Here is a 27,092-nt window from a genome sequence, read left to right as displayed (position 1 = left end):
TCGGTTATGACAACATTAAGCCGTCTGCTACTAGACTTTTTGTGTGTGGGTTGTGATTAGTGGAATTATTTTGTCTCAGACGCAATCAAACAGCTTTTAATTCTTGCTGTGCAAGGTTATAGAATGCTCGTGTTATCTTATGGCTGTTCGAACTAATCCGTGTTGTTTAATGTTGTCGCAGACTCTTAAATTCATTCATAGATTTTTTGGGGGTGCAACACTGTTATGGTTAAAAAATGCTTATTATATTTTTTTGCATATCAGTAGGTAAATATGCAATAAAAATATATCAAAAAAAAAAAACAGAAACCAAACAAAAACAGAGACCAACGACGCTTGGTACAAAGCAAGTTTCGTGACCTTTAACAATAAAAAATGGGGTTTTGTATACACCGTTCGTCAGTTGTTGATTAACTGGCAGTTGTGATACGACACACTTTGCCGTTGTAAAGAGGTGGCTGTCAAAGAGAGGTTAAAATAAAAGTGAAGTCTGTTGGGACCAAATTGATTGAGCATGTGTTAGAATTTAAGGTTACACAATACCTTGAGAGTGCTACTTTTGTCAAAGTTTTCTTTTTAAGAAAAGCACCAACTGGGGTTGTTATAAACCTAACATTTCCTAAAAAATGAAAGTAAAATCTTAACATGCACCCGGGTTATTTAGAAAAAAGGTTTTTTCAATAAAAGTTAATAAAACAGTTACAAACTGCAGGTGTCATAATCCTCATAGGGTGGTGACTTAAGCGAAATTGTTTCCTCCTGGAGTCCTCATTACAAGGGCCTCGTAAGCATTTTTTGTTACTCGCTATTTCGCAGTTCCCTTCTCGAATTAATTCGCTATTCCATGCTATCTACCATTCCTTGTTGAGGTCATGAAACGTGATAACAAAAAAAAAAAAAGAAAAAAACAGAGAGAGAAAAGTCCTTGGATAGCAAAAAAATTAAAGCCAGGACCTAAGAAGAAGACAAAAGAGGAATCTCACAAAAACAAGAAAAAAACTTCGGCCGAAAGTAGCAAGGTATCATGCATACTCATACCCGTGCTCTTGCGCCGCTTTTTTCTCTTGGTTTTCTCAATTTCGCACAGGCCGTGGAGACTGTTGTATAAACACATGTTGAACTCCCCCGCAGTTGACACTGACGCTTTTTAATCTGCGCATGCGTTTAGAGCGAATGTTGGTTTTATTCTAAAGAGGAAAGTACAATAAGGAGAGCAAGGTGTTCTGAAACAGATATGTAGCTTGGTCATAACGTAGGTACACCTCGTTATGCGTGTTGCTCACAAGTACCTACCGCCTAACCCATCCCTCCCCAATCTGCTTCAAGGCTATTAATTAATTGCAATGAATTTATTATACAAACATTATAGTTTACACCCAAACCATCCCAATAGTGTACAGTGCACTAAAAACGAACGGATTTAAGAGCAATATTGTCATTAAAAAGCAAAGAAATAGTGGCCTTCTCTCCTCCATGGAGGCTCAAAGGGGACTTTACGCCTGCACTCACTTCGCACAGCGGATTTATACAACGAACGTTCGAACCTCTACGGAGGAGAGAGATCACATCACTTTAACTTCAAAGATTTATTGACAAAATCCAAACGTGAAAATATTGGTCAGTTAATTTCATAACTAAGCAAACATGCTGCTTCATTAGAACTATGATAATAAGTTAGAAGAAACAAGAACCAAGAAACATCCGAAAAGAATATTTCTGATGTCACCGGCCTTTTTTAAAACAGTGGTCTTGACAGTTTTAATTTTCTTTAATTTTAATTTATTTTCTAACTTAACAATAACGTTGATTTATTGAAGTGGGATAAATTTTGCAGGTGACCCAGTGTTTTCCGGCGGCTGGCGTTTATTATTTTTACCTTGCTCAGTTACAAAAGAAACCTTCTCGTTACCCCAGCACATGCTCTACGAGACAAATTCAGGTGCTTATGTCAGAAAACGAAATTCTGGAATCAACGCCAACAAACAGGTGTGGTAGACATGATATTTTTCTTCTCCAAAACAAAAGCTATATGAGTCGAATGACGGTTTTCCCTCGTATATTTCATTGTAGTTAAAATTAGTAACACAAGTTACAATAATTTCTTTGTAGCCAACAGCGCAATGGGAAAATAGGTTTTTGTTATCAACCAAATCAAAATTCGAAATAATTATGAACTTCAACTTTTCAAGTTCCCATTCAAAGTATATATTTTCAAGGTTGCAACCAAATTGTCAGTTTTACTGGTTTGCTTTCAAAATTTCTTCACAAACTATTACTCTTTATTGTTAGGAATTAGACGAACTAGTATTATCTTTGTGGAGTAGAAGATGACATAGAATAAAAAGGTCGCCGTGACAAGGAAAGACAAAAGAAGGTAAACTTAACTGAAGATGGAAACTACACGACAATTCAAGACTTAGTTTGCACGCCACACTTCAATAGAACAAATCAAAACATAATTGTTTCAACTTTAAATGCTTTGCTAGCTTTCACTGCATTTCTGGGGAATGTTCTGATCATTGTTGCTCTTCCAAAAGTGTCGTCCCTTCATCCGCCATCAAAATTTTTGTTAGGTTGCCTAGCAACTACTGATCTCTGTGTTGGCCTTTTTACACAACCCATCTACGTTAACTTTTTATTGTCCCCAGAAAATTCCAAGCGTTGTTACTATTCTGTAATCCTTAGTAATGTCATGGGTTCAATATTTTGTGGAGTGTCGTTGCTAACATCGACTGCAATTAGTCTGGACAGACTTCTTGCCCTGCTGTTAGGACTAAGATACAGACAAGTGGTAACTTTGAGGCGAATGCGGACCCTCGCTGCAGCCATTTGGCTCTCTAGCACTGCTCTTGCAATAATACTACTTTTTAACATCCCTGCAGCTCTATTTATCATATGTATATCAATGTTATTATGCATAGTAACCTCAACCTTTTGTTACACTAAGATTTACCTCAAGCTTCGCCTTCACCAAATTCAAGTACAAGGTCATGTTCACCAAGGACAATCGAATGGAGGAGTAATTAAACTGAATATAGCGCGATACAGAAAAACTGTATTCACCTCTTTGTGGGTACAGATAACATTAGTGGTTTGTTATCTTCCTTACTTTACCGTAACTATATTTGTTTTAACTGGATTACTTGCAAAATTTATTGACCTTGCTTGGGGAGTAGCGATATCTTTCGTTATGTTCAACTCATCTCTAAACCCATTTCTGTACTGCTGGATGATGAGGGATGTAAGGCAAGCAATGAAGAACACGATCAAGCAGTTATGGTTTTTCTGAAGTTTACTGTCTCGATAACTCCGAAAGGCATAATTAACAAAAGCAGTCAAAAGTTAAATTCGGACTCTGTCTTCTCTCGCAGATCTGTTTTCCTCGTTATTTTAATTTCTGCCTTGCCAAAATAACGCCGCTTGTTAAAGATAAAGAATAGCTAGTCAGACCTATCCAATCTGAGAAAAGATGGTACACTCAAGGAATTATTGTGCGGCCAGGTGGTAGGTACTTCTACCAACGACGGGGTGTGGGGAGTTCTGCCCACTCCCACTACTATCAATCCAGTCTCCCGACTCTGAAAAAAATACGGTTTTGTTACAAGGTCTGAACATTTTAATTTCAACTTACGTTTAAATCTTCTGTAATATTTGGAAATTTTCGGAAAATGTTCGGCAACGTTTGTGTGACTTTTGGACAAGTTTTGAAGAATCTTCGGAAGTCTTCGGAAAGTGGTCGGAAATCTTCGGAAAATCGTCAAAAGCGCCGTCATCAGTATGTCTATATAATAAAAAGAACATTACACGTTAGCGCGAACATACGAATTTTATGTTCTCGTGGCGAGAACAATATCTCACTCGTTTGCTGCGCTAACCCGTGAGATATTGTTCTTGCCACTCGAACACAAAAATTCATATCTTTTTCTCTTCATATTCTTCTCAAGTATGAGTAATAAACGTACATAGTATAAACATTTTGAGTACATTTAGTATGTGCTGGTCCGTACGAAAAAGATTGTATTGCAATAAATTAATGTCACAGTTTGAGTGCTTTTTCTAGACACAACACGAGTTGCAGCTCGCAAGATTTTCATTAGCACTAGTTAAAAAAAAAAACATTCAAACGTAAAAGAAGAAAGCTCAATTTGGTACCGATTATCTTGTCGGGAGAGTAAAATCTTTTCTTTGTTGAGCCACACACTTGAGTATTTGAATCCTCTGTAGATGAAAGGTTTTATTATCAAGCTATGAATCGCTGAAATGGGCTGAAATGGCCTCCTTCTCGAAATTGTGTTGATTATATAAGTTAAAAAGACAGTGAGGGAATTAAAATATAAACTAAAGACGTCATCTCTTGTATGTAGCAGTTGTACCTAACAACGTAAATAATGGTGCGAGTGAAGCAGAACCTTGTACAGAGTACAAGGGTATACAGTTTCATCAGTTATTTTATCATTTTCCTATGGTATCCGGAGTAAAAAGGTAGATTTTAGTTTTATCAGCTGAAGCGGAAGGCTGATAACATAACTTATATTCCTTATGTCACTCAAACCGAATAAAATCATACTGTGGCACGAAACACAACCAAAGCATGGCTACGTCGATAATGCATACATAATATTATTTAAAAAGACGCTCAAATACATCATCCTAGCTAGCCAAAGCTGAGTCATCTACCGAGAAGCCTAAGCACAAAAGTAACTGCACTGACTTTCAAAATTGTCCAATTTTCATTAATTCGTTTTAGAATATTGACTCTGGGTTATTAAAAGTATATCAAAGCGTACTAAGCCGTAATTCTCGGAGTGGTTTATGGTTATTACATGTATAGCGCACACACAAAAAACTGGTTTTTTTTTTTTTTTTTTTTGCTATTTTCATCTGTTCTAGATCAGTGCTATCTGTCTTGCCTGTAATGCCAAGTACTTGAGTATTACTTTACCGGCAAGCATTTCCTTTTACTGACACGGAAATTGTCACCCACAAGCAAAAAAGGAGCCATTATGAAAACTAACAAATGTTGGCAGATTATCTCTGCACTTCAATGGTTTTTAAGTTATGGGAACCCTGAAACGCCATTCTCATTTTCCCGACATGATAACTTGTTCAACAATTTGGTTTTTGGTTTTCGAATAGCATTTAAAAAACTATGTAAGTTTATGATCCAATTTTCACAAAATATACCAACTGGAATTAATCTGTTTACATCGTAAAACACGTACATATGGTATGATCATCTAAAAGCAATTTCCGTGCAAATTAATTATTACTTTCTAGTAATCAGATAAGAAAACTAAGCCGGTCCTATTATCTTCTCCATGAAGCACGTTTATTACAAAAGTGTTCACTCCAACAGGGGGCGACAAACTAAAGGAACATTTTATTCTCCCAACAAAAGAAAAGCAAAAAATGGCGAACGTAACTGAAAATGTTGGATGCATGACAGGTCTTTGCGTGATCATGACACATCAAAAGATTGTGTACTCGGCATTAAACAGTATTCTAGCTGTAATTGCACTTTTGGGAAATGTTTGGGTCATTGCTGCTCTTCAAAAGGTGTCGTCCCTTCATTCGCCATCAAAACTATTATTGGGTTGTCTTGCCTGCATCGATCTCTGTGTGGGTATGATCACACAGCCTCTCTTTGCCGTCTTTTTGGCGTCACCAGAAGATTCCCTAACTCAGGACTGTATTTTCAATATTTTTAATAGCTTGGCTGCAATGTTCGCTGGAGTGTCTTTGTTAACATTGACTGCAATAAGTGTGGACAGACTTCTAGCCCTGTTAATGGGACTAAGGTACAGACAGGTGGTAACCTTAAGACGTGCATGGATTTTTGTTGCTCTGTTTTGGCTTCTTAGCATTACGGTTGCAATGATATTCTTTTTCAACTTTCGTATTACCATCTTCATCATTTCCGTAGCGATGTTATTCTGTATAGTAACATCGACTCTATGTTACACGAAAATCTACTTGACGCTTCGTAATCACCAAGGACGAGTTCAAGATAATGTCCACCAAGGACAAACGAACGGAGATGGAATTTCGCTGAACATAGAACGGTACAAAAAAACGATGTCCAGTGCATTATGGGTACAAATTACATTAGTGGTTTGTTATCTTCCATATGCTATCGTAGCTACAATATTCGCCTCCACGGAAAGGCGCACACAGTTACTTGACCTTTCTTTGGAAGCAGCGGTAACTCTTGTTTTGTTCAACTCGTCTCTTAACCCATTTCTGTATTGCTGGAAGATGAAGGAAGTAAGGCAAGCAGTGAAGGTCACGATCAGACAGTTTTGTTGTTTCTCATGTTAACTATACAATGCCTTAGTTGTAAATGCGACCTGCCCTCGGTGTTTCAGAGACTTAAAGCTTAGTGTGCAGTGCCTACTATATTGGCCAATTTGGAGTTGCGCAGAGAACTAAGAGGAGTTTCAAGTTTCAACCGATCGATAACTGACACAACCATGAAAGATAATGTTTGAGATTGGCTTTCTGACCAAGTTTGAGGCCTTTAGGTTGAAGCGAGACCAAGTTATCGACTTTGAAACATTGTTTAAAATTAACCTATGTAAACGAATCTTTAGCTTTGTGACAACTGTAAAATCTCATCATGTACCTACTACTTGCAAGAAACTGAGATGAAAAATCATTGTTTGCCCACATTTATGAGTATCACTGAAATCATAATTCAGAAATGGTATGATGTCATCCATGTCGATCAAAGGCGAAATTGAGCTGCCATGAGGAACTGCGTTAAGCAAAGTGTTACTAACTGAATAATAAAATTTAGGAGGGTCTTTCCAAGACCAAAATGAAGTCCCTATCTCAACTGAAAGGTTGAGAAATTAAGTTACTTGAGCTTTTAATTGGAGGAAATGGATAGTTTATAAAGTTATAACTTTCGGAGAGGCACAACGAAATACTTGTCCGATAACAAATACTTTTTAGAAGTATATATTGCATTTCTTTACACCCGTTGGCTGTTTGGTAAGCATAATAATAACTACACTATCATCCTTTAAAAGCTCAAGTCACAGAAGATTTCATGTGAGCTATCGAGTTAGAGCTAGATGAGAACGGGTGATTAACTTTTCTTAACCAGTGAGAGTTATTTACAAGTACATCTTGTTGACCGAGAATAGGGGGCAACCGGGAACAAATTGGTGACCTATCGATGTGCAGTCGAATGCTCCACTTCTGAGCTATACCCCCTAACTGTATAATAATGAACAATTAGATTATGAGCTCGGGATTTCAGTTAGTTGATAGTTTTCAAATCAACAGCCCGCTTGTTACAAGCAATTGTGCTTAGACAAGCACTGGTGGTTCAGTGGTAGAATTCTCCCTTGCCACGCGGAAGGCCCGGGTTCGATTCCCGGTTAGTGCATCTTTTTTGCCTCACCGGGGCGGTCAGGGGACGTATTAGGGCCTCTGAATGAAATCCATTTCCTACCTGCTATAACACCATTAACATCCTTTAAAAACTCAATTCATAGAAGATTTCATGTAAGCTATCGAGTAGTGCTATATAAGAACGTGTGAAAAACGATCGAAATTATAAATGTGCTTAGTAACGGAAATTGCCATTGCGGCAGGATTTTGCTATATGCTGGCTGCCCCACAGTATTCTTGTTTTGCTTAACACATATTGACAGCTTGTTGCGTGGTTCTCTTGCATGTTTATATTTTCAGGTGTATGACTCACAGACATTAAATCCTTGCATCTGTTAATTTTTTGGGAAATATATCGTAAAGATCTCAAGAAACTTCCACAGCGCTCTTGGAAATTCAAACCGCCGTTCTAAAATCTATGAGTGGGGAAAACGTTGGCCTACGTTCCCGCTGTATTCAATATGTAGTACCGGTGGCTTAGTGGTAGATTGCTCGCCTGCCACGCGGGAGGCCCGGGATCGATTATAAAAGCAATAAAGCATTTTTTCAAAAAGACGCGCGAATATTAATCCAAAACGTCACAGCATTGCTTACAAACTCTCATTCAAACACGCCTATCAACCAATGAGAGCGCGTGTAATATTTCAGTTATTTTATAAATACATATGTAGCCGACGGGAAGCTTGTGCGAGCGAGTCACGATTGGATGCAAAAATGAATTACTTCGACCGTCAAGTGAAAACAACTTTCAAACTGTTCTAATTGCTGTCAGTTCAGATGAGTCTTTTCCTATCTACGTTTAGTAGGTTTCAAATTGTTAACAACCATGACTTCTCTTGGTTAGAGAAAGTGTTATCAGCCAAGCACTGGTGGTTCAGTGGTAGAATTCTCGCCTGCCACGCGGTAGGCCCGGGTTCGATTACCGGCCAAGGCAATTTTTCCTTATGCTACTATTTTGTTTTCGTTTACCATTAACAGCCTATGGTCTATCGCATTTCACTCTTGATTAGGCATTCTCAGGCTCTGATGAAAGTTGGTTTCCATAAAACGAAAGAAATCATTCCCAGCTGCTTGATCAGACTCACATCTTGTAAAATTTTGTTCATTAAGGTTTCGATAGTGTTTGGGTCTTGCCTATTCAAGTTCATGGAGTTGAAAACAGGGGCGTACCGTGAGATTGTGAAGGCATACGCACAAGAATGGTGCTTCAAACGTAACTAGGGGGCTCCCTCAAAAAAATTGAAATCTAAGGTCTCGGAAATGCCATTTCCTACAATTTCGGAGGGACATTTCAATAGATAAACGCGAGGGATGATGCATAGTTAGTTGTTAATTTTACCCATCCCTAGCCGGAGTTTTCGACAAGCCACAACAAAAATAGGGAGTAAAACAATGGTCTAAACATAGGGCTTACAAGGTTTACGGGTGTGAGGGCCGTGGAGGGTAGAATTTTTTGCTTTTGTTTTCACTCTACTATTACGTTTCTTGACGTTTATGGGTTTTATGAAAAGACACCGGAGAGCCTTACACACACAGACAACAATTTGAAATTTAAAAATCGGCTGGACTTTATGGTAACTTTAAAAAAACTTTCAGGGAATAAGAAAAATATTTGTCCAGATTTCAGTTGTAGGCACGGGCGTACGTGCGGATTTGGACGCTACGCCCCTGGAGAAACAAAGTTTTCTTGTTCAATGAAGCCTAAGTGTGATAAAAGAGCAGATTCTTTTTATTAAGCCCTTTCAGGATGGCTCCTGGCCCCTGTAAAATCTATTGGTGGCGAAAGCTTTCGCCTGCATTCCTACTTTGTAGAGTATGTAGCACTGGTGGTCAGTGGTAGAATTCTCGCCTGCCACGCGAGAGGCCCGGGTTCGATTCTCGACTAGTGTTACAACCGTACTTACTCACTGTCATCTAAACACACCTATCGACCAGTGAGGGCGCCCGTAATATCTCAGTTATTTTATAAATGCACTTGTAGCTGACGCAAAGCGCTTCAAACGTGTTAGAGCGAGTCACGATTGGTTTTGGTTTTAATTCTGATCGGATGAAAGTGGCGCGAGTTTTTTAAGCCAATCGCTCAGCGTAGCAAGTAGATAGTAATGCAACCAAAAACACTGCAAATGTGAATTACATCGACACACAAGTGAAAACAATTTAACAGCACCAATATTGGTGTGACTTCAGATTAGTCTTTTCCTATATATATGTACGTATAGAGGTTTTGCACGGCAGCCATGTTGCATGGCAGGAACAATGAAAATGTTCTGCATTGGAAAGAACATTTTTTCCCATACGAAAAAGAATCTATTGTTCCTGCCATGCAATATGGCTGCCGTGCAAAACCTCCATTAGTAGTTTTAAGTTTGTTACCAAACCAAAAGTCCTCTTGTTACTATTCAGACAAGCACTGGTGGTTCAGTGGTAGAATGCTCGCCTGCCACGCGGGAGGCCCGGGTTCGATTTCCGGCCAGTGCAGACTTTCTTTGTGCCACTATTTTATTTTAGTTTACCATTAACAGCCTATGGTCTATCGCATTTCAATCTTGACTAAGCTTTCCCAGCCCCTGATGAAAGTTGGTTTCCACAAACCGAAATTTTGGGTCACATTGGTATTGAGAATGAAGAAAACATTCCCAGCTGCTTGATCAGACTCACATCTCTTTAAATTTTGTTCACTGAGGCTTCGATTTTGCTTGGCTTCAGTGTTTGGTTGTTGCCTACTCAAAGTTGAAAATGGTTTTTTAGTCCAAGGAGCCATAAGCGTGTTAGAAAAGCATATTATTTCATTAAGCAAAACACAAAATCAAAAAGTTAAACAGGGTACAGATCATGAATTAGTTTGCTAACCACAGTGGACGAGAACCACCTTTCAAATTAGACAAAAGCAGGGGAAAAGTGAAAGAAAGCTTAAGGGGACAACCGGGATTGAACCGGTGACCTCTCGATCTGCAGTCGAATGCTCTACCACTGAGCTTTGCCCCCTTGCATACAACAAGGCAATTAACTTTTTTAGAATTCTCGCCTGCCACGTGGAAGGCCCGGGTTCGATTCCCTGCCAGTGCAGACTTTCTTAATGCCACTATTTTATTTTAGTTTACCATTACCAGCCTGTGGTTTATCGCATTTCACTCTTGACTAAGCTTTGCTAGCCCCTGATGAAAGTTAGTTTCCACAAACCGAAATTCTAGGTCACACTGGTATTGAGACTGAAGAAAACATTCCCAGCTGCTTGATCAGACTCACATCTCTTTAAATTTTGTTCACTAAGGCTTCAATCGTGCTTGGCTTCAGTGTTTGGTTGTTGCCTACGCAAAGTTGAAAATGGTTTTCCAGTCCATGGAGCCCTAGAGCGTGTTAGAAAAGCGTATTATTATATTAAGCAAATCACAACATCAAAAAGTTAAACGGGGAACTGAACTAGTTTGCTAACCAAAGTGGACGGGAACCACGTTCCGAATTAGACAAAAGCAGGGTGGAAAGTGGAACAAAACAAAAGGGAACAACCGGGATTGAACCGGTGACCTGTCGATCTGCAGTCGAATGCTCTACCACTGAGCTATGCCCCCTTGTATGCAACAAGGCGGTGAAGTTTTTATTCTTAACCCGTGAGAGTTGACTACAAGTAAAACTTGTCGACCGGAGAAAAATTTTATGTTTAAAGGACCCTAGTCAGTCTCTGCCGTTTTCGATACCGTCGAAATTATTGATAAAGCATGGTGAAACGAAATCTTATTACTTTACGGTAAGTTGTGTTCCTGAAAGTATGTTCAATTATCTTTAGTAGTTTCACAGTCATTTCTTTCGTTTCGACATGCTCGGAATGAAATATAATAGCCAAACTCTCGAATGTAAACAAAAACAAAGGTGTGGCTGACTAGGACCTTTTAAGACTCGTGTGTTTTTTAGAGAAATATTTCATAAAAGCAATAGAGCACTTTTTCCGTGCTTACATAGCCTGATCTAAACACGAGGAAGGTTTTGAGACAGTTTTTTAAACGATAACTGCAGAAATTCTCGGGCGCTCATTGGCTAATTTTTATTGTCAATAAGCGGACAGACATGAATTTAAAATTTATGCGATGCATCAACAAACGAGAGCGTACAGTTTGACAATTTGATATCGTAAAAAAATAAATTGATGTCAGTTTTTAATGCGTCTGTTCTGTTATTGACCGTGAATTTCGCCATAACATTGTCAAAGTAGATCCACAGCTACTTTGACAATGTTATGACGAAATTCGTGATCAATAACAGAACAAACGCAAGAAAAACCAACATCAATTTACTAAATGCAAACTCGAGACGCAGTCGAGGATTTGTATAACTTTAGAGAATTGTCCTAGCCTCCCTCGTTTTAGACGAGGCTTTGTTAACCCGGAGAAAGTGCTGTATTGCTTTTATAAAATATTTCTCAAAAATACGCGAGAATCTTAAACGCCACAACCGTGCTTACAGACTCTCATCTAAACATACCTATCGACCAATGAGAGTGCGCGTAATATCTCAGTTATTTTACAAATGCACGTGTAGCTGACGCAAAACGCGGGAAACGTGTGCGAGCGAGTCACGATTGGTTTTGGTTTTACTTCTAATTGGATGACAAAGTGGCGCGAATTCTTTAAGCCAATCACTTACCGTAGTAACACAACCAAAAGCAGTGCAAAGGTGAATTACATGGCCACTCAAAACAACTTAACTGTTATAATTGCTGTAACTTCAGATAGGACTTTTCCTACATATATCGACGTCTTAGTAGTTTTAAGTTTGTTACCAATCCAACCGTACTCTTGTAACTAGTAAGTGTACTGAGACAAGCACTGGTGGTTCAGTCGTAGAAATCTCGCCTGCCACGCGGGAGGCCCGGGTTCGATTCCCGGCCAGTGCAAATTTTCTTTATGCCACTATTTTATTTTCGTTTACCATTAACAGCCTATGGTCTATCGCGTTTCAATCTTGACTAAGCTTTCTCAGTCCCTGATGAAAGTTAGTTTCCACAAACCGAAATTTTGGGTCACATGAATGTTGAGAAGAAAACATTCCCAGCTGCTTGATCAACCTCACATCTTGTAAAATTTTGTTCATTAGGGCTTTGATTGTGCTTGGCCTAAGTGTTTTTTTCTTGCCTACCCAAGTTCATGAAGTTGAAAATGGTTTTCCAGTTCAGTGAAGCTTAAGTGTGATAAAAGGACGTATTGCTTTTATTAAGCAAAACGCAACGTCAACCAGTTAAACGAAGTACTGAATTAGTTTGCCGACCACATTGTGGGGGAACCACTTTTCTAATTGGGGAATAGCAAGGACAAAATAAGACCAAACTAAAGGGGACAACCGGGTTTGAACCGGTGACCTCTCGATCTGCAATCGAATGCTCTAACACTGAGCTATGTCCCCTTGTATACAACTAAATACTGATGTTCCTATTCTAAGCCCGTGAGAGTTAACTACAGGTAAAACTTGTCGACGTAGAGCAATTTTATATCTAAGATTCGCGAGTATTTTTTAGAAATATTTTACAAAAGTAATAGAGTGCGTTTCTTTCCAAGTGTTTAGATGAAGCTATATGTAAACACGGAAAAAGCTCTTTATTGCTTTTATAAGATATTTCTCAAAACTGCGCGCGAATCTTAAACGTCACAACCGTGTTCACACGGCTCTCGGCTAAACACATCTATCGACCAATGAGAGCGCACGTAATATTTCAAGTATTTTATAAATGCATACGTAGCTGACGCAAAGCGCGGGAAACGTGTGCGAGCGAGTCACGATTGGTTTTGGTTTTAATTCTAATTGGATGACAAAGTGACGCGGGTTCAGTTTCACTTATAGGTCTTTTCCTATCTGCGTATTTGCAGTTTTAAGTTTGTTATCAAAAGAAGAGTCTTCGCTACAAGTGGTTGTACTCAGACAAGCACTGGTGGTTCAGTGGTAGAATTCTCGCCTGCCACGCGGGAGGCCCGGGTTCGATTCCCGGCCAGTGCAAAGTTTCTTTACGCCCTATTTTATATTTGTTTACCATAAACAGCGTGTCGTCTGTCGCATTTCAATCTTGACCAGGCTTTCTCAGCCCCTGATGAAAGTTGGTTCCCACAAACCGAAATTCTGGTTCATATCGGTATCGGAAAGACATTCCCAGCTGCTTGATCAGCCTCGTATCTTAACTGGCTTCGATTGTGCTTGGCCATAGTTAGTTATGGCTTGGCTTAAGTTCATTCCACTGAAATAGAACCCGCACTGAGATTTTTGTGAAAATTTGCCTATTGATTGGTTATATTGTAGGAACTTAAATTTTGAAATAAAAATGAGGGGTCCCCACGTTGGTTCAGGAGCAACAGCACCTTGTTTACACCCAATAGATCGTTTTTACGTGACGTCATCACTTTCTAAAATTCAAAACTAAAGAGCCACCAAAGTTTTTATCCTCATCAGGCACAAGAGGCGGTATATTTCTATCTGTTTACAATTTTACAGCTCAATAGCGTGCTTCGTTTGGAATCCAGAGCATTTTGAATTTCAGGGTTATGGAGATACGTGACACAAGGCTATGATCGAGTTTGTCGAAAACTATATACTTATCCCATGATTTTGAGCCTTTTTAGAAGTTAGAGCATTAGGAAAAGTGCTTATGTAAATGCTTGTTTGATCAGTACTGATAATCAGTCGCCTAGATAGCCAAAGTAAGTTCCAGATGTTTACACTATTTACCGGCCGCCATATTGGTGTACCACGGAGGTACACCAACATGGCGTTTTCATACTGGGCTCTGTAAATATTTGCGAATATCTGAAGTTTGGGGAAACGCACAGGCCTAAAACTTGGAGAAGTGGCTTATTTAGTTATCTTCTATAACATCATAATTTCATAGCTTTTTCCACTGGGTGGTTTTTGATTTATTTATTTATTACGTGACAGTGAAAACGATCTATAAATCCTTATAATAGCACCATGATTGTAGTCACGATTTCTTGCTAAATTCACGTTTCCGACGATCGTTTTTTGTTCTACACTGAGAATTGGTCCATATTTATATTAGACAGAGAAATTTATTACTCAATTCAAAACAAAAGAAAAAAATAATAGGTCACCAAACTCGTTTGCGAGAAAATGACGATTTACCTCTATAGCGAGGTTCAGCCGTAAAGAGAAAGCCGCCATTTTTTAATCGCGTGAAATTATGCGCAGAAAGGATGCGCAGTGCAATACTGAGGATTGACCTGTGGCTTACTACAGTTATTCCGAGACTCACTAGCGCGCGCTATGATTGCCTGCCAGACATCATGGTCAGTATCAATCGCGCGTGCAAAAATGACGCAAGCAACCCTAAGAAGAAACGAAAATCACTTCAGCACTTGAAAGGCGTTAAATCACTTCAGTATGCGTAGCAATGGTTTCAAACTCCTTTCAAACATGGGTTTAAGCCTAGGGCCAAAAAAATATTACAAAAAAGCTCGATAAACAACCGGTAAAAGAGCTCTAATTTGCTCTTACTTTCTCGCACGCGATTCATGGCGTCACATGAGCGCGCTCTTAAATGAAGGGCGTACGCAATTCAATTCTCGTCCAAGGTTGTAGAAGCCAGTATTTGATCGAGAATTGCTCGAAAACCTACCATACAACCCATGATGAAATTTTCGCAGTTGATTTATAGGGGTGAATCACGTTTAGAGCCAAAATTTTAAAAAATCTGTAAGACCGATTTTGGGCTATTTTGGATTTCACATTTTCTTAGTTTGCGAAAAATCTGTCTTTCAGATTTTTATTTTACTTTGCATGAATGTTAAACCAGAGCTAATTGCTAATTCCTGAAATTTTGAGGTGGGGTCATACGGGTAGATTTTGAGAAAAAGGTGATTTAACCTACTAGTTCCCAGTCTCTCCTTAGGTACTCGGTCGTTCGTTTTTGCCATTTGTTGCCGTTTAATTGTTCAAGTTTCACTTAGAATGGTAACAGCCTTAAGTAAACAGTAAATAGAGAAAGGAAAAGCATCATGGAACATTTTTGAAAAGAGTTAGAAGTTGGGCTGTTATAATCTATCAAACTGTAGTAAGTTACCTTAAGTGTTTGGTTCTTGCCTACTCAAGTTCATGAAGGTGAAAGAGTTCAGTGAAACTTAAGTGTAATTAAGAGCATATTACTTTTATTAAGCAAAACACAACGTCAACAAGTTAAACAGGGTACTGAATTAGTTTTCCAAAAAAACTGGATGACAAAGTGGCGCGAATTCTTTAAGCCAATCACTTAGCGTAGTAACTCAACCAAGAACGGTGCAAATGTGAATTACTTCGACGCTCAAAACAACTTAACTGCTATAATTGTTCTAAAGTCCTAGCCAAACGGACTCGCAAGTGGACCCAAATTTTCAACTTGCGTCTAGTTGGCGTGGGCTTGCGTGTGCTTGCGTTGAATTGCGTTGATCATGACTTGCGCTCACTTTGGTCGAGATCAAATTTGCACGCATGTCGACGCAAGTTTTTCACCGTTTGGCCACCAAAACAAAATCAACGCAAGTTGAGTGACGTTCATTTGCTGTTAAAGCAACCGTTTAGCCAATGAGACACAGGATATGTCTGCCTTGGAATGGGTTTTTGGCGACTTGCGTATGCTTGCGAGGAAACTTGCGAGTACGTTTGGCCACCCTACGCAAGGCTTTGCAAGTGCGGCTACTTTCGACAACTTGCGAGTCCGTTTGGCCAGGGATTAACTTCAGAGGGGTCTTTTCCTATCTACGTATTAGTAGTTTTCAGCTTGTTACCAACCCAACAGTCCTCTTATCACAAGAAATGGTGTTCAGACAAGCACTGGTGGTTCAGTGGTAGAATTCTCGCCTGCCACGCGGGAGGCCCGGGTTCGATTCCCGGCCAGTGCAAATTTTCTTTATGCCTCTATTTTATTGTCGTTTATCAATAACACAATAACAAACTGTGGTCTATCACATTTTAGTATAAATCTACTAACGTGCTATCACGAATGCCGTTCTCTGATTGGCTACGTTACTCACTATCTATTCTGTGATAGATAGTGAGTAGCGTAGCAGTGTGCCCTTGTTAACAAAATGACTGCCGCTTCTTTGTGTTCTCGAGGTATCTGTGAAGAGGATTTAGACAGTCTTGAACGTCTAGTAGATTTATACTAAAACAATTAGATTATTCGCTCTTGATTTCTATGCGTCGGCAGATAGTTTATTCGGGCTGCGCCCTCGTCAACTATCACGCGATAGAAATCTCGAGCTCATAATCTAATTGTTTAATTCCTCTATGATGAAACCATTTCATTCCGTCTGGACTAAGATTTCTCAAACACTGGTGAAAGTTAGTTTCCACAACCGAAATATTTGGTCACACTTGTATTGAAAAGAACGCTTGATCAGCCTCACACCTTGTAAAATTTTGTTCATTAAGGCTTTGATTGTAGCTTGGCTTAAGTGTTTGGTTATTACCGACTCCGATTCATGAAGTTGAAAATGGTTTTCCAGTTCATTGAAGCTTAAGTGAGATAAAAGAGCATATTCTCTTTATTGAGCAAAACACAACACCGTGGTTTACCAAACACAGTGGCCGTAAACCACTTTGCTAATTAGGAAAAAGCCGGGGGAAAAATAAACCAAAACCCAATTTAAGAGGGCAACCGGGGTTGAACCGGTGACCTCTCGATCTGCAGTCGAATGCTCTACCACTGAGCTATGCCCCCTTGCATACAACATGACAATGAAGTTTTTGTTCTTGACCCGTGAGAGTTTGGTAAAACTTGTCGACCTAGCACAACTTTATATGAAAACTGTTAAAGGGGCTAGGTCACGCAATTTTAGGCAATTTCAGCACTGTTCAAATGGTCATAGAATTAAGTAAAATATCACAAAAACGGCTCAAAACTATAGAAGATCTCAAACAAAACCCAGGAAAGCCAGGAAGGGTCATGGATGGACAATACTGGAGAGGATAAAATGGATTGCATTTGGGTAAATTTGAAAAACGTCGGCCCATCTTTTTTCAAATTTACATCAGTGTATATCAAAATGTCATTTACTGACAGCTGGAAAATCATTCTCAGTTGTTATGTGGGCTTGATTTTGCAAATGAAAGACTTTTACTCTGCCAATTTGACGTTTAGAGCTCATAATTAACGAAATTAAACAAAATTACCTAAAATAGCGTGACCTAGCCCCTTTAAGTTATTTGATGGCAAGAACAAAGTCAGACAGTTTTCTTAGTAGGGTTCTAGTCAGGTATTACTTTCATAGTTTTCTCTCCTGATATTATTCCATGTTGCGAGATAATTACTGGGAAGGCTGAGAATTCAATGTGACCCTAATTAATGGCCTTGTTTACCATGTTCTCTCTGTAGCTCAGTGACTGGCAGTGTCTACTTTTTTGAAAACCTTTTGACAACATAGAAGTTAGACATCGTTGATGGTGAGCCAGGATTAAAAGTAATTACGCTGTGACGCTTGATGGGCTGTAAACTGCATGACATTGTAGTGTAGTATATAACTGTGACGAGAGGAGAAAAACGTAGGTGGAGAAAAGAAATAGGCAAATAGCTCTTACTGTCGTTGTTATTCATCGTGGTAGATGCAATAATAAAGTGTATTATCGTTTGTCTCACGATGTAGTCACTTGAGATGTAGATCGCGACGTTTCGACTGCTTACTGCTAGTCTTCTTCAGGCGATAAGGTCGACTGATTGCACGGTATCATTTATATCACAAAGGTCGGCTGTGATTGGTGCATTTCGATCCTCCTATTGTTCCATTATTCCGGCGAGTAGCTGTTCCCTCAGTGGTCCGCTGTTGTACCGTTCTCCTGTTGTTGTGTTTCTTGATCGTGGGTATCCATGCTTCAGGAATTTCAATTCCACTATCCCTGTTGATGTTGTTAGGGTGAAGTCTTATGTGAATAGCTTCCTTGACCCTACGTGTGTACCAGTGAGGATCTCGATCAATAAACTTGACCTCATTCCAGATAGGATAGTGGCCGGTCTCGTGGGTGTGTTCAGAAACGGCGGAGGTCTGGGTTCGGGCGAGTCGTATATCCCTGTCGTGTTCTTTGATCCTCTCCTGCATAGATCTCCCTGTTTCCCCGATGTAGACTTTGCCGCACTCACAGGGAATCCTGTAGACAACACCATCTTGTTTAGCCGGGTTGACGGTGTCCTTTGGTCGCACTAAGTGTGACCGAAGTGTCGTGTCGGACTTAAAGACGGTGCGAATGCCTTGTTGTTCTAGGCAGCGGCGAAGAGACTCCGAAACTCCTTGGACATAAGGTAAAACGGCGGTGGATTTAAATTCCGCGACAGGCTCTCTTCTTGGGGTTGTTCGTGCCTTTGTGATCTTCTGTACAAAAGAGGAGGGATATCCGTTAGAAACAAGTACAGATGACAGATGTTTCTTCTCTCCAGCGATTACTGATGGTTTGGTGACGAGACGTTTAGCCCGGTCGTACAGACACTTCACAATACCGCGCTTTACTGAACGAGGGTGGTGTGAATCATACGCTAGGTACTGATCAGTATGTGTTGGTTTCCTGTAGACACTGGTGGTAAGGCGGCCATCAGGTTCTCTGTAAACTGACGTGTCGAGAAAGGCGATCTTGTTGTTGTTCTCGATTTCCATGGTGAAACGGATTGATGGTTGTTGACTGTTCAGGTGTTGCAGGAAGACGTCAACTCTATCCCGATCCAGGATTGTGAAAGTATCATCTACGTAGCGTTTCCAGATCTTAGGCTTGCAAGGTGCGGACTCTATTGCTTGTTCTTCAAATATCTCCATGTAGAGATTAGCAATAACCGCTGATACAGGGCTCCCCATGGCTGTGCCGTCTCGTTCGTAAATCGATCCGTTGTACTGGAAGTACGTAGATCTTAATACGAAATTCAAGAGGTCCGCGATTTGAACTGGTGTAAGTGTCGTGTGGTCAGCCAGGCCTGCGTCGTTCTCCATTTTTTGTAGGGCGGCTTGTACGGCGCCCTCGATCGGTACGTTGGTAAACAGTGACTCTACGTCGAAAGACAACATGATCTCGTGGTCCTGGATCTCTTCACTGGCGATGGTGGAGGCGAAGTCAGTTGAGTTCTTCACTGTGAAGTTCGAGTTACCTGCAAGAGGAGATAATACGTTAGCCAAGAAAGCAGACAGGTCGTATGCAAAGGTGTTGACACACGACACAATTGGCCTAAGCGGTGTGTCGGCCTTGTGGATCTTCGGCAAACCATAGACCCTAGGTGGTTGTTTGTGTCGAGGTCTGATCTTATTATAAACCGCCTCTGATATGTGTCCACTCCGTTTCAGGGTTAGCAGCTTCTCAGATAGCTTCCGGGTCAAGCGGTCTGTCGGATCTTTGTTGAGCAGCTGGTACGGTCCGGAATCAATTAGCGCTGACATTTTTGCGTGGTATGTGTCAGCGTCCAGGATTACGCTAGCGCGTCCTTTGTCGGCCGGAAGGACCATGATTGAGTTGTCCTCTTTTAAGCTTTTAAGAGCCTCCTGCTGTTCCTTCGTGATGTTGGGCGTGGGTGGTTGTGCCTGTTGAAGGATGGTGTTGACGGATCTCCTGACTGTGTCTGCTCGCTCCGCATCTAGTGGCCTGACTTCTGACTCAATTTTGGCGATGATCCCGGTGGCTGGGACGCTCGTAGGAGTCACGGCGAAATTTAGACCTTTCTTCAGTAGGGACACCTCAGCTTCGTTAAGGGTCCCGGATGACAAGTTGATAACCCACTTTGTTTTGTCAACAAAAGTTGTAGGAGAAACAGAAGACTGTTTCTCTCGCAAAAGTTTCTCAAACTTGCGCTGTTGACGGTCTTTGGTGGTATTAAAGACTCGCTGGGTAGTGGATTTAACCTTGTCGAGTACCTCTGCAGCGTCATCCGCAGAAAGAGCAGATGTTATGCTCTGTGCTGTTGATTCGGCTTCTTTCTTCGTATCTGCCTTGGCTCTCTGCGTCAGTCTGATTCTTTCCCTCAGGAATCTCGTGGATGCTAGTTCAGCGACTCTGCGTGCGCCTCTGGTGGGAACTGGCGGCCGAACTTGCAGATCTCTTTGAACAATGTGGTTCTTAATACACCTTGTGAGAAAGGTGAGATGGTTGGTATAGCGTGCGAGCTTGCGAGAGCAACGCTCATGTCGACGAATTAAGTGACTACATCGTGAGACAAACGATAATAATACACTTTATTATAGCTCTTACTGTTAGAAATTCTGTGCAATAAGCTATATTGTGTAAGAGAAAAGAGTAATAGAAATATTCCAAATAATTTTCTACTTCAAGCTTGCGACATAACAAAGGCAAGCTGGTTGCGTTTATTCCCCGGCAAGACCTAAGATGGCTTTTCAAGGAGTTTACCAGGCTTTTCTCTAAAAACAAATCAAACCAGTGTGCCCGTCTACATAGTTGACGCCTTGGCACTGAAACTCGGCCAAGAAGCCAGCAAAATAGTGGCTGATTTTGCTCAAAAGAATAACCAGGGAAAGAGAAATGTCCACCATTTTACCAAAACTAAGATATTTTCTTCACTCAAAAATTCTTAAATCTATGCAGCAATGTGAATTACGTAATTAGATTTATTATATAAAACTCAGTGGTTTACCGAGTGGTAACTAATTGATAAATTAGTCTACATTTAGTCTACATGACACTTCATGCACTTTTTTCAATCAGTCAAATGTGTAATTAGATTCAAACTGTCTATCTTTCAAAATACTGAGCAAATATGTGTTAAATGATTTCATCATATTTTTACCTCAGATAATTTAATATTGCATTTTTGTTTCGACAAAAAGATCACGGAACGGTCTTTTAATTTGGTTTTCTTCGTGGGAAATATCTTTCTCTCATAGGGGTATTTCTTTGCAAATGTGCAGAAGACGAGAAACACCATAAGGTTCAAAATTAGTAGTTTACATTGGAGTGCAACGAAAATTGTGCTGTTCCTAGTCAATTTTTTTATAGTTATGATTATACTGCATTTAAATCTTTCAATATCTTTTTATACTTTTATTTTAGATATCCCATAGGCGAAGGCACGTTCAAGTCAATATACAGTCCTGTTGCCACTACTTGGGGCAAACAGATGCAATGGTCATCATGAATTCGAAGAACCTATTAAAGTAACATGTGTCTTCTTCAATTTGATGATAGAGATGAAAATGGCCCAATCAACTAGAGACAGAGTCTATACATCTACTGAAGATTACCTATGCTCAGCAAAGCTTGGTGGAATACGTCAAAGTATATTTCTGGCAACGTTAAACATTCTTATCTCAGTGACTGCAATTCTGGGCAATGTCCTGATCATTGCCGCTCTTCCGAAGGTGTCTTTCCTCCATTCCTCGTCAAAACTTAATTCTCTTCCACTGTCTCGCCTCCACCGATCTTTGCGTGGGCTTGATTTTACAGCCTCTTAACATTCCATACCTAATTTCTCCAGAATAACATACCAAACTCTGTTACTATTAGAAATCTTTGCTAATGTAGCGGCTGTAATGTTTTGTGGGCTATCGATGTTTACTTTGACTGCATGCAGTAAGTGTTGACAGACTTCTTGCTTTGTTGTTGGTTCGGCTATTTGTTATTCTGTTTTGGCTTTAAGCAGTGTAGCAATTATATATACTTAGTATGAAATTATTATTGTAACTATCGTTTGCATAGGGCTGCTGTTATCACCCGTCATCACCCGTCTCGACGGCATAAACAAGTAGAGAATTTGGACTGAAGGCAGAGCGATATAAAAAGACAGTGTGCACTGCATTGTTGGTGCAAATTACATTACTGGCATAAATTTCATTTGGTATAGTAACTAACATTGGTGGTAAGGCGTTAAGATTATAAGATACGTTTGAAAAGATACACTGATTTCAAAGATCAAAGATCCTGACAGTTAGTAAAAATGTAACGCCAGACGTTGAATTAAGGTTGGGAAAGCGCACCAAACTTTTCTGCTCCAGGTTTTGTGAGAAAACCGTTGATCAGCGCAATCGGAATGGCATGTTTACAATTGTTATCATTTCAAGAAATTATTAGTTAAAAAGAAATTGGAAAACCATGCAGTGTATAAGTCAAGAAATTATGATGTTATAGGAGATAAATAAATAGAACACTTCTCCGAGTTTTAGGTCTGTACGTTTTCCTAAACTTTAAATATTGGTCGTAATAGTTTCCACAAATTTACAGACCCCAGTGTTAGAGCCGCCATATGCTGGTGTACCTCCATGGTACACCAACATGGCGGCCCGAAAGTAGTGTGAACATCTGGAACTTACTTTAGCTATCTAGGTGACTGATTATCTGAAGTGATGAACCAAACATTTAAATGAGCACTTTTCCTAATAAAAAGCCTAAAAATCACGACGTAAGCATATCTTTTTGGACAAACGCGTTCATAGCTTTATGTCACACACCGCCTTAACTCTGAAATTCAAAATATGCCTGTTTTCAAACGAAGCAAGCTACTGAGCTGAAAGGTTGTTAACAGATATAAATTTGCCGCCTCTTACGCCTGATGAGGATAATAACTTTGGTGGCTCTTTAGTTTTAGATTTTTGAGAATGATGACGTCACGTGAATACCAAGAATAAGCCTATCGAGACACAATACTGTAGAAATACACATTGACTTCACAGGCTTTGATGAATAAAGTCGTATTTATTCAGGTTTGGTAGGGAGGGTAGGTGGGAAAACAGACAGGCTTATTCTATTCGCTGTCTTAAGAACAAAAGCGGTATTTCAACTATAGAAACGGTGCCGCTTCTCAATTGTTCTCCACAATAATTAAGTCATTTATTAATGGCAGCTCATTAAAATATACTTGCCCCTAACGGTGTTCCAGAAGTCAACAGGTTAGAATAAAAATATTATCTAATTTTGGAATAACTCAAGCATGCATTTCTGAGAGATTTGTTTCATGGCCGGTCCGTTAAATTCGGTTGGTCGGGCTGGATTCTGTTATCATTCCATAAATGATTTGAATGCTCCAGCGTTGGAAAATGGAATCTATATTTACGTCACAACTCACCTTTTACTACGGAGATGTTTCTTAAACAAGATTAGCTCATAGACTAACTTGATGACATTGAAGAATCAGTCAATTAAATAACACTCAAATCGATTAGTAGCAAGTAAATTGAATTTTTTTCGCATTTAGACTTTATATAATGGAGAAAAAGTCAGTAGGGTGTGGCTATCTAGAAAGAAACCTGGGACTAGAGATGCTCATCTATAAAAAACCGAAAAATACCTTACGAAACATACCCTGATAAGAAAAAGAGATTGTAACATTTTCTATTTAGGATCGAGTTCGTGCTCTTTTATTTTTAGATTTGCCCTTTGCGATAGGTAATGGCGGATTCAATAAACGAGTGAAAGCAGGGACCACAGGCATTGGGACGTGCAGAAAAAAGGAAATAAATGTGGTAATTAACTCAACACCCTAAACGGTAGTGTTATTTTGAAGAGGCGGTATTTTGAAATTAATCTGATTGGGAAAAGTAACTATTGACCTTTTCTCCCTCGACGGCAAACATCTACTTACGAAACGTGTACGAAAAAATTCACTTAAGTTAATTAATTAAACCACGAGTCAGTGAGAACAGAATTCGTTCCAAACAAGAGGTATATCTGCCATTTTAATTCGTAAAGTTCTGAAACGTTGCGCTGATTAAATTTTAGACGTCCTTAACAATGCAGTGGACTGAATACTCATAAGCCTAATGGAAAAAAAAAAACATAAAGTGGAACCTAGATATAACGAAGGGGCAAGGGACTGGCAAAATATGTTCGCCATAACGTCTATAACGAGATTTCGTTGTATCAAGGTTCTTTTCCATGTATTTTATTTTACTACTGGGGTGAGGAATATCGTTCGTCATACCGAGGACTTCGTTCCAAAGAGGTTCGTTAAATCGTGGTTCCACTGATTCCGGCATTTTACGAATATGGGTACAGAGTAGTGGAACTCAACTTAGGAAGTCGCCTTTATTTTCTCGTAACGAGTTTTCCAAAGAGTCATTAACGGTGATTTTTTAAACATTCCTCTGGAAATACTAGATTTGCCGAAATTCATGTTTTTCCGTATCTGTCGACAAACGTGTCTGTAGTACGTGCTGACTTGCAGCTGTGTTCTTTTTTCAATTCTAATTTTTTTTCAGTCTACAATCTCAACAACGAGATTTCACTGACCGATCTTTCCTTGCAGCCGAGCGGTTTCCGTGCTTAAAGATTGGAGATCTGAGCAACTTGAACTTTACTAGAGCATAAGGAGGCCATTGAAATGAACAAAGTGACTCGTTATCATACCGATCGCGTAAACAATAATCCCGAACAGAAAATAATTTATCACTTTATGTTTTATTTTTTCAAAACAAGCTGACAGATTCAAGTGGAGTCTTACACAAACATTGACAGATGTTATCTTGCTGTGCTCGGAGTAAATCTTGACTAAAACATAAAAGTCATGAAATCTTAATGTGGTGAATAATAAGTACTGTATAGGTCCGGATATCAGTTCATGAACTGAATAATAAGTCCGTTTGGCTTCAGTGTAAGCCGCGGCCAGCAACTAATCACGCCCGGAGACAAATCTCACCGTGAAGTATTTAAGTCTTCTGTGATTTTGTGGTGACCTAAAAAAAAAGCCGAAAAAGCCAACTAATAACGAGGTATACACAGAGCAATTAACAGGAACATATTAAAGAAGGGAACGCTTTTAATTAATATCCATTCTTCACTTTGTTTTGACGCTTGTGGTTTTATGTATATTGAACCTCTGGTGGTATAATAACCATATTAAAGAAAATAAACTAATTTAGGAAGCGGGAAGCGAATCTGTCAACTTATCAGTCTTACACCGGGGCTAATAACACTTCAGAGATATAGTAGTCTAACAGCGTGAATTTCAAAATTCTACTCTATTTCTCTCAATGTTTCTAGCCGAACATGAATTATTTGAAAGGATTACCTCAACTCAAGCACGCAATTTGTTAATTTAGCGAACAGTCACCCCCAATGTGCCACATGGTATAGTGTTGAATCAGTTTTATTGTCGATTCCAAATTATACACAGTCTAGAGTATAGACTCTATAATTAGTTATCGGCTTGGCTTCATTCTTGTGATCTTTACGAAGAGCTATTTATAACTCTATAGTTTTATGACTGCACGACATTGTAAAACGTGAAAAGGGCCAGCTCTATGAACCGACGATGTATTCAATTTTTCCAAGTACGTTCATACACCCATTTTCGCACTTTTATATGTGAAGCTTGATAGCCTTTCTGATTACTTACTGCAAGTCTCTCAGTCTTTATTCTTTATTGTTCAAGAAAGATCTGTTGGCATTCAGTTTTTGCCCGGCGTGGATCACATGTGAAAGTATTTAACTGGAGCAGATCTTTCCGCCGAATGAATGCGCGGCTATGATTGAAGAACACAATCCGGAAATAAAACTTAAACTCTTTTCCAGCACTGCTAATAACATATCCCTAAATGGTCTTAAATGTACATCAGTGTTGAAAACTTTGTTCAAGTTGTTCTGGTTTTTGTTCCGTTTTTATCTTAAGAGTTGATGACGGATGAAACTGAAGCCTGCTACAGATGAATTCGGGCGTCTTTCCTGATCATAGAAAATCGTAATTGTTGAAATGCCGCTAATTTTAATGCAGGTATTACTAGATATTGTAAGTTACGACCTTTCTATAAAAAAGCTGGGGCTAAGCAAGGCCAAAATCTTAAAGAAACATGCCAAGGTCATACCCAACGCTGACCCTGGCAGAAATAACTTTTATGTCTTCTATTAGTTTTGAAAACGACCCGTACATTCACACAAGATAGCATCTTTTCTTACATATCAACCTTTGATAAGGGCGAAGATGGAAGTAATACTGTCATCACCTCAGATGTTGAAGTTGACACGCAGACGTCAATTTCCATGTGTTTCCTCTGAGTGACGTATTCTTACTTCAATACCACTTTTTTCTTAAACTGAAAAGGGAGAAAGAAGATCATCAAAACAGCATTGAACTAGAAATTAAGAATGGTTCGTTTCAGTCCAAAAATATGATTCAGTTAATAATCATATAAGGATATAAATTCAGACCGCTAAGGGGACCAATCAGAATTTTTTCTTTTCATCGCGGACCAGTTCAGCCATAGTTGGCTGCGCTCACTCGTGAGATATAGTTCTTGCCAGTCGAGCATAAAATTCATATCTTCTCGCCACCGTGTAATGTTCTTTTTATTATGTTGACATGCTGATGACGCCGTTTTTGACGATTTTCCGAAGATTTCCGACCACTTTCCGAAGATTGCCGAAGACGACCGAAGAAGATCCGAAGATGTTTCGATCATACACCAACAAATTTAAGTGTAGTTAATGGCACAAAAGAGAAATGTTATCAAACATGATATCTTCACATGTGAGAATATCATATCTTCTTGTGAGGATATCATATCTTCATGTGATTACAATTAGTCTACATTTAGCCTGCCTTTCAGCAAAAAATGCTAGCCGCAATTCAAAGACTGTCATAAGCGTAATAGCCCGCGAATAACATGAAAAGCAGTTAAACTTGCCATGACATATATGCTACGAGATGGCTGTCGTTTTTTAAAGATTAAAATGTATATTATATTTACTCAAGCGTTGGAAAGTATTGAATGCATGTATTTAGGTTCAGGGGGAAAGAGTACTTAAACGTGAAGGCGAAA

General features: G+C 39.5%; 3 protein-coding genes and 9 non-coding genes across 12 annotated transcripts; 7 read left to right on the top strand and 5 right to left on the bottom strand.

Annotated features, from left to right (window-relative positions):
• The first annotated feature begins 1,917 nt into the window (after positions 1–1,917).
• LOC149101042 (melanocortin receptor 4-like) lies at positions 1,918–3,648 on the top strand. Its single transcript, XM_089276416.1, has 2 exons — positions 1,918–1,986; positions 2,360–3,648. Exons 1-2 carry the CDS (start codon positions 1,918–1,920, stop codon positions 3,287–3,289), a joined length of 999 nt encoding a protein of 332 aa, XP_089132542.1. The 3' UTR covers positions 3,290–3,648.
• Positions 3,649–4,856: 1,208 nt separating this feature from the next.
• LOC149101041 (melanocortin receptor 5-like) lies at positions 4,857–6,666 on the top strand. Its single transcript, XM_089276210.1, has one exon. The coding sequence runs from the start codon at positions 5,410–5,412 to the stop codon at positions 6,316–6,318; it is 909 nt and encodes a 302-aa protein (XP_089132336.1). The 5' UTR covers positions 4,857–5,409; the 3' UTR covers positions 6,319–6,666.
• Positions 6,667–6,826: 160 nt separating this feature from the next.
• LOC149101031 (uncharacterized) lies at positions 6,827–26,315 on the bottom strand. The gene is made up of 3 exons (XM_089276414.1): positions 26,230–26,315; positions 19,374–20,532; positions 6,827–6,835 (listed from the first exon to the last, which is right to left on the bottom strand). The coding sequence occupies exons 1-3, from the start codon at positions 26,313–26,315 to the stop codon at positions 6,827–6,829; spliced, it is 1,254 nt and encodes a 417-aa protein (XP_089132540.1).
• On the top strand, positions 7,323–7,393 carry Trnag-gcc (transfer RNA glycine (anticodon GCC)). The gene has a single exon. It is a non-coding gene; the product is annotated as a tRNA-Gly (tRNA).
• Trnag-gcc (transfer RNA glycine (anticodon GCC)) lies at positions 9,806–9,876 on the top strand. Its single transcript has one exon. It is a non-coding gene; the product is annotated as a tRNA-Gly (tRNA).
• Trnac-gca (transfer RNA cysteine (anticodon GCA)) lies at positions 10,312–10,383 on the bottom strand. Its single transcript has one exon. It is a non-coding gene; the product is annotated as a tRNA-Cys (tRNA).
• Trnac-gca (transfer RNA cysteine (anticodon GCA)) lies at positions 10,896–10,967 on the bottom strand. The gene has a single exon. It is a non-coding gene; the product is annotated as a tRNA-Cys (tRNA).
• On the top strand, positions 12,216–12,286 carry Trnag-gcc (transfer RNA glycine (anticodon GCC)). The gene has a single exon. It is a non-coding gene; the product is annotated as a tRNA-Gly (tRNA).
• Positions 12,721–12,792, bottom strand: Trnac-gca (transfer RNA cysteine (anticodon GCA)). Its single transcript has one exon. It is a non-coding gene; the product is annotated as a tRNA-Cys (tRNA).
• Trnag-gcc (transfer RNA glycine (anticodon GCC)) lies at positions 13,310–13,380 on the top strand. Its single transcript has one exon. It is a non-coding gene; the product is annotated as a tRNA-Gly (tRNA).
• Trnag-gcc (transfer RNA glycine (anticodon GCC)) lies at positions 16,195–16,265 on the top strand. Its single transcript has one exon. It is a non-coding gene; the product is annotated as a tRNA-Gly (tRNA).
• Positions 17,015–17,086, bottom strand: Trnac-gca (transfer RNA cysteine (anticodon GCA)). Its single transcript has one exon. It is a non-coding gene; the product is annotated as a tRNA-Cys (tRNA).
• Positions 26,316–27,092: the final 777 nt, after the last annotated feature.

This window comes from Orbicella faveolata, unplaced genomic scaffold (genome assembly GCF_042242905.1).
Source record: "Orbicella faveolata isolate gen_17 unplaced genomic scaffold, um_ofav_v1 contig_4, whole genome shotgun sequence".
NCBI lineage: Eukaryota > Metazoa > Cnidaria > Anthozoa > Scleractinia > Merulinidae > Orbicella > Orbicella faveolata.
The sequence above is the reverse complement of the archived record's forward strand: the minus strand, read 5'-3'. Positions and strand labels throughout refer to the sequence as shown.

Bases quoted from the DNA above. Each gene is read 5' to 3' on its own strand.
- LOC149101041 (XM_089276210.1), top strand. From the start codon at position 5,410: ATGGCGAACGTAACTGAAAATGTTGGATGCATGACAGGTCTTTGCGTG.
- LOC149101042 (XM_089276416.1), top strand. From the start codon at position 1,918: ATGCTCTACGAGACAAATTCAGGTGCTTATGTCAGAAAACGAAATTCT. The intron at 1,987-2,359 runs GTGTGGTAGACA...CGCCGTGACAAG, and splicing joins GAATCAACGCCAACAAACAG to GAAAGACAAAAGAAGGTAAA.
- LOC149101031 (XM_089276414.1), bottom strand. From the start codon at position 26,315: ATGGAAATTGACGTCTGCGTGTCAACTTCAACATCTGAGGTGATGACA. The intron at 20,533-26,229 runs GTAAGAAAAGAT...CTCACGATGTAG, and splicing joins CCCTTATCAAAGGTTGATAT to TCACTTAATTCGTCGACATG.